Genomic DNA, 12,067 nt, shown 5'->3' with positions numbered 1-12,067 from the left:
GTATTTCAGAAGGAGACAACAGAAAAGATGGCCTGAAGACATCACAAGACCAGGCAGGCCTCCAGCTTTTGCAGCCTCCGAGTTGCAACAGTGAAAACACTTTGCTTTGAGAAGAGAGCCCCAGACACCATGTTTCAGAATGCTGGTGGCCTAGGGAAGTTGTTCCTTATGATTTGGTTCATAAGCACTTGACCCCTACACCCAAGAGAGAAGGAAGCCTGGCTCCTGCTTAAGCTGGCAGTAGACCTTGTCATCACCCACATGGTGCTGGTTTTATGTGTCTGCAGAATGCAAGAGTTGTGGGGTCAGGAAGGCTTCTACACAGATTTCAGAAGAAGGGTTGGGAGGCCAGGCAGTATGCCCCTGAGAGGGCAGTGTCTGAAGCTGTGAGTGTGAAGCCAAAGGTGCAGTGGAGACCCCAGAAGTTTAGAGAAGCCAGGAATGTGATCATCTGAGAAAAACTACAAAAAGGGAGCAGAGCCAGCCCAAGAGAGAAGCCATGGGAACTACCATCACCAGAAGTGCTGTAAGGGCAGAGTCTCCTAATTCCTTTGAAGTTCACATCTTGCCCCAGATTGCCCCAGATGCTGGACATGGAACTACAGGACTTAATGTTGGCCCTGATGGATTTTGGACTTACTTTAGTCCCATTCCTTTGTATCCCCTTATTTTTACCTTTTGGAATGGTAATGTCTATCTTGTGCCATTGAATGTTGGAATTGTTTAACTTCCTTTTCATTTGTACAAGGGTTCACAGCTAAGAGTTTGCCTCAAATCTCAGAAGAAACTTTGGACTTGGACTTTTCAGCAGTGCTGAAACTGTTGGGACTTTGGCAACACTTGGAGATGGACTAAATGGAATGTGCATGAGTCTTTGGGGGTCCAGGGGCAGAATGTTATGGCTTGTGTCTAGCTGTCCCCCCAAATCCTCCTACAGTATAAAGATTTTTCAGAGGTGGATGAATCTAGAGTGTGTGATGCTGGGATTGATTCATGGTACAATGTACGGTCAAGGGCACGAGGATTAAGTGTGTGATTGCTACCTGCCCTAAGTAGCCTGGATAACATATAAGGGATTGCAAATCTGTAGTCATCCTGTGCTTGGTTTGCTACCTTCTGTCTGCATGCCACCCTGTCTAGGAGCCAGATGATTATGGATTCAAACCTCTACAAACTATGAGCTAAATAAACCTTTCCTCCCTTTAACTTTGAGTGTCAGGTATTTTGTCTCAGCAACTAAGACAGAATTCTATGGAGGTTCTAGCTGAGAACAATTAGAAAAGTGGCCTCTAATTTGGATCTCTTAATAGCCATAAGGAGAAGAGAATGGTTTGATCCAAACACCTGACAGGATAGCACATAAGGCTTCCCCAAAACTTTTTTTTTTTTGATACCAGGGATTGAACTTGGGACCTTATGCTTGCAAGAGAGGTGGCAGCACCACTGAGCTAAATTCCTGGCCCCCAAAAACTTTTAATAAGAGTGCAAGCCTGTGGGCAAAGGCTCATTTAGTGAAGTCACTGGCACTAAAGTTGGGAAGGGACACTGAAGTCTGTTATAAATCAATTTAGTGACATAAATTTCACAGTTCAGAATCTGTCCTAGTTCTCCCTAGAGCATCATCCATGGTTTAACTAAATTAAGTACTTCAACATTAAGCACTTTTAAAAAAATCACATGTTGGGTTTATGGATAAAAATTTAAAGTGTTAAAAAGTCTGAAAAAATGGCAGAGCAGTGGGTGCCAGCAACTCATCTTCTCCAGGACAAAGTGTCTAGAGTCTGGAAAACAATAGCTTGAAGAAGAACTAAAGTGAATGGAGATTATCTAGGAACCATGGGGAGAAGAATACAGGATTGAGTGATACAGAAGAAATGGAACATACCATGGAAGAGAGACCTCACATGCTGCTGACAGTGGCTGGTTGGTTGCCAGCTGGGAAGCAAAGTAAAACTGAGAACCAGAGAACTCCATCAAGACTGAAAGAATCACTTGCAGTTAGAAATAGCCAGGAAAACATGGGACACTGCTTCCAGAGCAGCCTTTCACAATCAACAGTTGGTGAGTGACCTCAGTACAAGCACCCAAAGCTAAAACCATGGAGCAAGGGCAGGCAGGGACATCATTGTTGGGAAGGGCTGAGTGTTAAACCTGGTACCCAGAGCAGCCCCTTGGCTGCTTCACACTGCCAAGTTCCCAGAGTGGATGAGGAAAAGACAGTCATGGCAGACTGCTGGCAGTTGGAGAGCCAAATGGGAGGAGTCCCACTGAGAGACAGGGGCTGGTGAACACAGACCAGCCTCCTATAGTCAGAGGCCAGATTTAGTCTGAGTTATACAGGACTGGAAGGTCATATTCGCACTGTTTTCTCATTATAAGAAAATCTCTACACCATACCCAGGACCATTCTGGGGGTAGACTGCCACCTTAGCCTTCCAGCATGAACAGAGACACAACCTGGCTTGAGCTCTACTTCTTAACCCTAAGCTAAGGAAAAGAGCCATGCATCCAAAAAAATAGAAAAGTTTCTTTTATTATTCATTTGATTAAATTATTTTTTCATTTTTATTTTTATTTTACTTTAAAAAATTATTTTTTCTTTGCTGTTTTACTCCTTTGTACATTTCTCCCCATACCTTTATTCCATTATCTTACCCCTTTTTCTTTTATGAGCATGTCTGTATGCATGCTTCTCTTCCTCTTGCCTTTTTTCCCTAATATAGTTAATAGAGAGTAAGGGAATTCTCTCTTGTCCCTTTATATCCCTCTTTTATCCATATCTCTTCACTTGACTTCTTTTTCCTGTGTCTTATTCATTCTCAATTATTCTTTTCTTTCCTCTTCCCCTTTTTATTTATCTCCCATTAACTTCTTCTCTAGTATTTATATCACTCATAGAATATTTTCCCATCCTCATTTCCCACTACAAATTTTGTACCCAGTTTTCCCTGTTATCTCTTTCTAAATATATAGCATACCCTTACCATCATCAGGATCCTTTGTCCCACTCCTAATTCCTCCTTCTCATACCACAGAGCAGAAGACTTTTTAAAAACCCTTTTTTTCCTCTTCTCTTTCCCCTTAGCATTACCCAGTCCTTAAGGCCCTGAGCTTTAGATAACTGATTCTATAACTACTGAATGCTGTATTTCACCATTAGAGGAGACACAGCCATCATATTTAGTTCACATTAACTATGGGTCAAGACTTGGGTTGTTAAGATGCTTGCACTATAACTGTAGATTTCTTCTCCAGGCTAAAGGGAGACTCAAGAGAGGGTCTCATGGTTTATTATTGCTCAACTAGTACTGATAGATGCCACTGTAATGGATTAGCCTGTTACTGCTGTAGCTGATTTGATTGCATAGGAATAATCCTGACTCAGTGGAAAATTTTGTACAAGTGAATCTGTCTACCTGTCTGCTGAATCCACCATCACACTCAGGGAGAGGGACAGCAAGAGTTCTTAGCACAAGAACTCAAACTGAATCAGACTCTGCAAGAATGCCTGTAACCTAGTAGAAAGAAGTCCTGAGTCTGAGTTAGATTCAGTATTGTAGAGGGATAAGAGGAGTTACTGGTGTGCACTCAAACTCCCTGGCAAAGAAGCTTCTTGGAAATCACATATGCAATATCTCATTGGAATATTTAATCTGTGTTCCCATTGGACATCTTATAGATTTAAGTTTTGTATGTTTTTTGATTTATCTAGGAATCTGAGACTATATTATGTTCTTTTATGATTTCCTTTGTTTTTTAGGTTTCTTTTGTATCTTAGTTCTTTCATTGGTTCTGGTTTAATAGGCATATCTAGGTTCTCTCCCTCATCTCAGCCCTTTATCTAGTTTCTTTATCTCAAACCTCTGAAAAAACATTACTGTCATATTTCTTTATCCTTTTATCCAGACACATAAACTCCTCCTCCCAAGTTTTAAAATTCCTCATAGTTAGCTCCCTCATAGTCACTCCTATTTTCTCTAGTATTATTTCTCAATCTTCCCCATCCTCAGGCTTTGGCTCTTCCATATCTTACCTAGTTTATTGTCCACACTATCAGCAACTTTTGACAACCACATAGCTTTTCTCAATCACAAAGCAAACTCCTTTCTCCCATATCTTACCCTTGCCCCCACAAAATATGCTCTGAAAACTCTCAATACTAACCCTTCAACTCAAATAAAAGTACTCCAGTAAAATCAGACCCCACACAAACCTTTTCTTCTCATCTACCACTATTGTCCCTTCAAACTTCCCCCTTGGTGTCTAACACTCTTCATGCAACTAGCTCCCATTCTCCTCACCTCACCTATCTCAATGCAGAACAACCACAAATAATAAACTGTCATGGTGCAAACAAAGGGGGGAAGTGTAACTACAAGGACAATCATACAGAAGAGTTGTAAGATTGAATCTGTGGATGCTGTTATAATTAGAAGTAATTCAGCAAAAATAGGGACAGAGTGGAGATCACTTAAATAACAGGAGTAAATACTAGTACTGGACATACAAATCTAAAAATTATTTGCAGAGAGACAATATCCTACTATGATCTCCATATAAGCCACAAACTCTCCTAATTTCTATAGTCCCCAACCTGCAGAACTCCCCCCGCTAAAAAAAAAAAAAACAGGAAACAAAAAAAATTTAGGGCCAGGAATTTAGCTCAGTGATTCTGCTGCCTGCCTCACAAGTGAAAGGTCCCAAGTTTGATCCCCAGTACAAAATAACAACAACAAAACAAACACAAAACCAGGAGAAAAAGAGGGGGAATAGATAATTTTTAAAATAGATAGATAGATAGATATAAGAGAAATGGGAAAGCAAACTACCCAACTCCCCCAAAGCAAAACAAGAGGTCACAAAGGGAGAAGAAAACAAATACTGGTAGCAGAAATCTATAAAAAGTTCATAGAAGGGATGAAGAAAATAAATGAGTCCAAAGAGGAAATGAACCAAAAGTTCACAGCAATTTTACTCAATATGCCCATGGTGAATTTCAGGGAAATTCAATTTTACAACTCTTCTATAGCTAAAAAATTGGCCAAGCTAACAAAACAGTTCAAAATTTCAATGACAGGCTCAACAAAGATATGAAATCCTCAAAAAGATGTCAGACAGAAATATCTAGAATAGAATTCAAACATTGCAGAAATGACCAATGTGAAGACAAAGTGTCTAATACTGAGGACAAAATAGTGAATTGTGATAAAGAGCTTAAAGAAGCCAAAAAGAAAATAAGAAAACAGGAGTGTATCCAGCAGCTACTAGATGACAACAAGAAGACAAATATGAGGCTAATCAGAGTTAAAAAGTTTGCAGTTTCATCAGAAAGTAAACACCCTCAAAGTGGGGAAAGGAAAGGATGGTTGCTGAAAAGATTAGTATTAAAAAGAACCCAAGTACTTTGAATCAGGACAATAAGAAAGATGCCTTGAGAGCATCTCAGAAATCAGCAAGACTCTACCTTTCACTGGTTTAAGAGTGTAAAATAGTAAATGTAAACTTGAAAATCTTTGCTTTGAAAAGAGAGCCACAAGGAGCCCTGGTTCAAGGGAGCTTCCTAGGGAATTGGTTCATTGCAATTTATTTCACATTGGGCCTTCATTGGCCTCTGTAGTCATATTCCAAGGGGGCCTTCATACTGCTTGAACTGGAGGCAGACTTTGATGTCATCCATGTTTTACAGGCATGCAAAATGCAAGAGTTGTGCAGGGAGGCTTCTACCTAGACTTTAGAAGAAGGCTTGGGAGGCCAGGCAATGAGATCTTGAGAAGGAAGTGTGTGAAGCTGTGAGAGTGAAACTGGAAGTTCAGTGGAGACCCCAGAAAGGTGGAAAAGCTAAGAACATGAGGAAAGCTACTGGTATTGAGCACAACCAGACCAAGAGAAAGGGCATGAGGGATGCTACCAGTAGTGCTGCAGGGGCAGGGTCACCCAAGCCCTTTGGAGCTTATATTTCAATACAGCTTATCTTGAGTGCTGGACATGGAACTACAGGATTTAATGTCTGCTCTGCTTGGTTTTGGCCTTGCTTTGGTCCTATTTCTTTCAATATCAGTGTATCTCCCTATTTCTCTTTTGAGGACGGAAATATTTACCCTGTGGTATTGTATGTTGGAAGCTTTTTACTTTTTAAAAAAATTGTTACAGGGGCTCACAGCTAAGAGTTTGCCTTGAGTCTCAGAGGAGACTTTGGACTTGGACTTTTCAGCAATTTGGAACTGTTAAAATTTTGGTGACTTTTATATATGGATTAAATGCATATCCATAAAGAGATACACATGAATCTTTTGGAGGCCAGAGTTAGAATTAGTTACCAAAAAGTGACTATGACATGCAATTACAAAAAAAATCTTTTAAACTGTGTAATTTTATACTTTCTTTTTAGAAGCAGAATATAATTTCTTAAGGCTTTCAGGAAACTGATCAAAACAATATGTTCTCCATGAAAAACACACTCTATAATCACTCTTAATATTTGCATAATAAAAGGTACTTTAATTTCCCTCCAAATGTTTTCTTTCAAAATGGTAATTTATGTTATAAGTCTGTGCATCTCATATACCAGCACATATAGATGTTTACTTTTCTGGTTAAACATTTTCTGGTTAAACATTCATGCTCCATTTTGTCTATCAAGAATAAACTTACAGGGCCAGGGATTTAGCTCAGTGGTGCCATTGCCTGCCTCACAAGCACAAGGTCCCAAGTTCAATCCCTGGTACAAAAAAAACACCCCAAAACAAAAAACAAAAAACAAAAGAATAAACTTATGAGAAGAGACAGTTCAGAAGTTAGAATTTAATAATGTTCTTTATTTTGTGCTGGAGATCAAACCACCCAGAGCTTCATGAATGCTAGGCAGGTGCAGTGCCACTGAGATATACCCCACACCTGATAATGTCCTATTAAAATTAGGGGAGGGAAAAATAAAAAAGTGACTTGCTTACCTAAGACCCACTTCATGATGAGCATTTCTGTCCATGAGAACTGTGTGGTTTTCACTCTGAAGATCTGCTTTGGGTAGTCTGTGAAGGTTTCATTGGGCAGGGTTTTAACACCTTCAAATCTGTCAGATGCATTCACGACTAATAATCCCAAGAAGATAGTAAAAGAAACTGCATGGGCTACAAACTTCATGAAAGGGCTCCTCAATGTTCGTCCTAGCTGGAAACAAAATGTGTACAAGATATGTTATACTGGCAGCTCTTGGTTGGTGCAGGTCTATCTTTAAAACACTGATTTTATCAAACCAGACTTTAATCAGAGAATCCTCCACCTTGGACAGAAACCAAACATTTTCCCCTAAACTTACATAGGAGATGCTTCTTGACCAAAAACTTCAGTTTTTTCTCCATTTAGAAGTCTTAGTAGAAGGGATGTTAAGGAATATAACACACTGACATATCATCATGCTGCATATGATTGTACAGATATTCACAACCCCATGGATATAATTTTATGTCCTTCAGATCTGAGTAGAGTTCATGATTTTAAAAACACACTTTGGGTGTGTTCTGTTGCTATTTTACCTTTTATGGACTTTATGGACTTTATGCTTAGATTATTTGTTATCAAATTTATTTAAAGCTATGGATTTCTGCAAATAGCTATAGCTATATTCCCATAAACTTGACAGGAAGCATTTTCACTGACTTTCAGTTGTATGTATTTTAAAATTTCTCTTTTGATTTATAGTCAATCAGGGGTTACTTTCCAAACAGATAAGACTTTTTTCCTGTTTTAAATAATTCTAATTTTATTGTATCATGTTTATATAACATAGACTTGTACTACTATAAATTTTATAATGTTAATTTGTATAATTGTTCTACATGAGCCTGAAATGGTCCAAAAGTTGCCCTTGTTGGTAGCCAGTGTTAGTCACATCTTTGTGTTTCATGACATTCTATCCAAAGGCTGCTTAGACCTTTGGGAATTAAATTAAGGGGTGCATATCAAGTCTTTATTGAGCTCCTGTTAATGAACTCACTTCAGTTTCTTCTAGGTCACTGTTATCTCCCTTACCTAAGCACCATGACTTACCCCTCATCCAGGTACACTAACAAGACAAGAGCAAAGAGGGAGATCTTTTCTGAAGCTTGGCTACTTCTTCGGGCAGATATTCAACTATAACTGGTGGTTGATTAATTGATGTTAACATTCTGCCTCATTCAATAGTCCTAGAGTGAAATGTCACCCAGGAGATACAGTATTGGTCCAACAAAAAAATCAGTTACAGGCTTTTTTAGGTAAAACTTCTCTAATTATGACTATGTTCAATGTAACATTTGTAAATCAGATGGCTTGATAATGCTCTTTTAATGTGCTTCAGTATGATAATTATCAATTTTAATTCCAGTTAATAGTGTAACATGATTAACTATAATTCTGATGCTACAGAACCCATCAATTGAAATAAAAAATAATAGCTGGTTTTTGTCTTTTTTAAAACCCACATTTCAGGTCCAGGCACTGGGAATCCCTGATTGTGTTGCCAGATACCTGCATTCCCATGCATATTGTCATATGACACTAAGAATCACTTTAGAAATGAAAAGGAATGTTTACCTGACATTCACAGGGCTGCATTTTATAGAAAACATTTCTGTATATTGTAATGTTTAGCTTTATTATTTAAAAAAATAGAAACTATAGAGTATTTTTAGCAATAGACATGTACTAATTTCAGAGTGCATAGAGGAAGTGTAAGGACAAATAAAACATCTCATATATTCGGTAAAAAATGAATTAAGCCATATATATTTTGATTTATATGATATCAAATAGCTAGTTTTAATTTTTCAACATTTTAGGTAATGATGCTGGTATCTTGGAGCCCCATTTCCCAGGACCAGGACCTTGTGGTATTTTGGTACATACAGGGGACAATAATTATCACATTGTTTCTTGTTACTGTGTCTTGGCCAAAGTGATTATGAGAGATGAGGGAAGACAGAATGACTGCAGGAGGAGATGGGAATGAGGTGGAAAAGGGAGACTGAGGAGAGGGCAGGGGATTCCAGACCTTATGTGTCCCATCAGGTCTGCAAGAAGTCAGAAAAAGTAGGGCACTATGAGATAGACACAGTTCTAAAGAGATGGTTTTGGCCGGTTTCCCTGACTCTTTGTCTGTCACCTCTACAAAGTATCTTCTACTGACCACTCAGATGAAGATATGGGGTATACCTCTCCATTTTCACACCCAGTTAGGGTACCTGATTATTTCAATATATTGGCAGCTAAACATAAACTGGCCTTGAGATCCTCCAGAAGACCTTGTTTCAGGAGATTTATGCTTAATTTGTTACCTCTTTTATATTGTTATCTTCTGGCAAAAGATGAGTCTGTAAAAATGGTTATATTTGTTGCAAAACAAATAGGGGAAGAAACCCCAGATAATGCCCTGTGTTGATTTGGGAGGTTATCCTGGGTTAGTTCCCATGTGATCTATGTCATAGGGAGGAAAAATGAGATTAGGAATTGATGCTCTTTTCCTTTTATTCTGGCCTTGAATGTATCTTTTTAACTAGTAAAACTTAGATAAAGATCAGATGAGATCCAATCATTACAGTGGCCTTTTCTTTTCAGGTGTGTGTATGCATGTGTGAAATTCTGTATTTTATCCACAGAGATAAGTTTTGAAGTAAATTACCCAGGGAAAACACCCTTCACCTCCTTACAAGGTCTCCAGATGAGTTAAAAGAAAGGTCAGAAGTCAGCCAATATGTGCCAGCAGCCCTTAGCTGTGGAATCTTTGAAGCTGGGTCAGGTAACAGTTTTAGATTAAAATTGATGCCAGAGCTTTGGGAGATGGGGGCTGTAGTCCACTCTGCAACGCAGAACCTGTACATCTGAAAACATACTAATGCAGCTTAGTCTTTATTAGGACCATATGAGCTGAAAGCAGCAGGAGATTCAGCCCTGTAGAATTTAAGTCTCTGGCTTGCCCCAAACTTCTTGGGTACTATTCTTTTATTATTAAGAAATGTATGAACATGAGAACAATTGACTAGTGTCCTTGGATTAGCTCCAAACATGTGGTATTCACAGATCCTCCTGGGTGGGCACCTTTCACTGGTTGACACAACATTGTTCCATGCCCCTGAACTCTTTCCGCTAACCACAAGTGTAAGCACCTGAATGGGACCTGGTGGCTTGTGGGTCCCCACATCATGACAAAGCAGGTCAGTGACCATGGTTGCAGTAGAATGCAGAGACAATGTTTCTAACACATCTTCCTGGACTGAAACCTACAGAGTCTCCACCAAATGCCACCCTCACTTTCTGGAAGTTGTTAATGGTCTTAAGCAAGGGTTAACTTTACATTTTGGAGAGCTGAATGGAGGCAAACTTTGGAAGGATTCCAAAAAGAAACGTGCAGTTCTTTAAGGTCTACTGGTTCTCAGATGCTGTATTAGATGCCCTGATTAAATTAGTGGTAGATTCCTCAGTATGTTCTCCCCCAATTCTTATTCAAACTGTCTATCCTAAGGCTTAGGAATCTTCCTTTTTATAATATAGGAGTGTTCATTTAGATGTCTGTAATCAAGGTATTGTAGCAGTGTGAAATCACACTTTGTTTTGTGGTCTGTAGAGATACTCCGTGATAATGAGATTTACAATGAGATGATGAGATTTCTTTCTAATGAAAGAAAACAAAGGAGTGGGTTTTGTTCTGTGATGATTTTGACTTCCCCTTTCCAGAAAAGTCCTGCCAGATAATAATGATCGGAATCAAATCTTTTCCAAGGTCAGTTGTTCAGCAGGTAATATATGTACAATAAGCACTGAATGTTGTAATACTGTTGATGTACCTTCAGAAGTGTGTGCAGGTGTGTGTGTATATGTATGTATGTGTAGTGGCAGATCTCTGAAGCTAGAGGCCCTAGATTTAAATCACAGCTCCATAGTTTTTTTGGCAAGTTAATCCCTTAGTGTCTCAGTTTCTTCTGTAAAATGAAGATAAAACTATTACCTCCTACATAGGTTTGATATAATCAGTGATTAAGTAGTATAGTACCCACAAAGCAAGTACCAAACATGTCAGTGAGTTCACAGAATTCCACCGAGGGGAAGCTTAAATGAAACTTGCGAGGTAGGCTGCGGCACCACTGAGCCAAACCCCCGGCCCCAGCTTAAATGAAACTTGACTGACTCTTGAAAAGTTTAGATGCAAGGGTTCACAAAGGGAGATCCACAAGCCCATTTGGGGAACCACCTATGTTCAACATGATGCCGGGTACTAGAGGTAGTGGAGATAAAATAAGGCACAAGGGTTGGTTCTTTCCTTCAAAGTTAGTGGGGAGAGACACAGGCTAAAATCTATAGTTAAAAACTAGATGGAGAGATGGTGAATAATGTTTCAGGGCTATGACAGGGCTCAATATGAAAGGAACCAGCTAGTTCTAGCTCGTCCGAGTGACAGGTGGTGGACTAATCTTTCAAACTTGGATGCAGAAGTATTACTAAATGAAGAGCAGCAGCCCTTTTCCTGATGTAATTTTTCCCTCTTTGGCCATGATTTTCTGTAATTTATGGTAGCTCTCTGGTAGAGACAAATGTGGGGGAAACAGAGGCCTCTGGAATCACCCTATTCTCCTAGTTGGCTCCTGGACTGGGGACTCTTTCAAATCCTAAGCTTTAGGTAAGGTAAAGCAGAGATCTTCAAAAGCTGCTGACTCATGCCTTTCTCAGTAGGTGTTCTTGTTTGGGATGTTGGAGGAGGGTAACAACTAATTCTTTGAGATTCCTCTACATAAAATTATGTGGCAGTGAAGACTGATAGATTACATATTACAAAAACAACAGGTTGGATTCGAAATTTATTTACAGCTCTCTTTCTCTGATTTTTGGGAATAATTTTAGGGATAATTAAACAATGACACTTAACAAATAATCAAGGCAATCTCCTGTCACACTTTATAATTAGAACTTGTGTACTTCCTCTACATTTTTATGATACTGACTTCTATCTTAGTCTACCTGCTATTGAGACATTATTTGAATCTTTGAGCATGATTGTTATTCTTTCAGCTCACAATCTAAATTATGAGTCACAATAGAA

General features: G+C 39.0%; 1 protein-coding gene and 1 long non-coding RNA gene across 7 annotated transcripts in view; one reads left to right on the top strand and one right to left on the bottom strand.

Annotated features, from left to right (window-relative positions):
* The window catches only part of LOC147822921 (uncharacterized), a 408,296-nt gene that overhangs the window by 63,301 nt on the left and 332,928 nt on the right, over nt 1-12,067 (top strand). The gene's annotated exons all lie outside the window — the stretch shown is intronic.
* Nucleotides 1-12,067, bottom strand: part of Trpc7 (transient receptor potential cation channel subfamily C member 7) — a 188,457-nt gene that overhangs the window by 76,376 nt on the left and 100,014 nt on the right. For all 3 annotated transcript variants that reach the window (XM_013077533.3, XM_087194729.1, XM_087194728.1), the window contains one exon: nt 6,951-7,167. In XM_013077533.3, the coding sequence (XP_012932987.2) occupies nt 6,951-7,167 (217 nt within the window). The remainder of the gene's footprint in view (nt 1-6,950; nt 7,168-12,067) is intronic.

The sequence above is a fragment of the Heterocephalus glaber genome, unplaced genomic scaffold, assembly GCF_053883595.1.
Source record: "Heterocephalus glaber isolate CG9 unplaced genomic scaffold, H.glaber_assembly_v1.0 deba00001606, whole genome shotgun sequence".
NCBI classification, from domain to species: domain Eukaryota; kingdom Metazoa; phylum Chordata; class Mammalia; order Rodentia; family Bathyergidae; genus Heterocephalus; species Heterocephalus glaber.
This window is presented reverse-complemented; position numbering and strand designations above follow the sequence as displayed.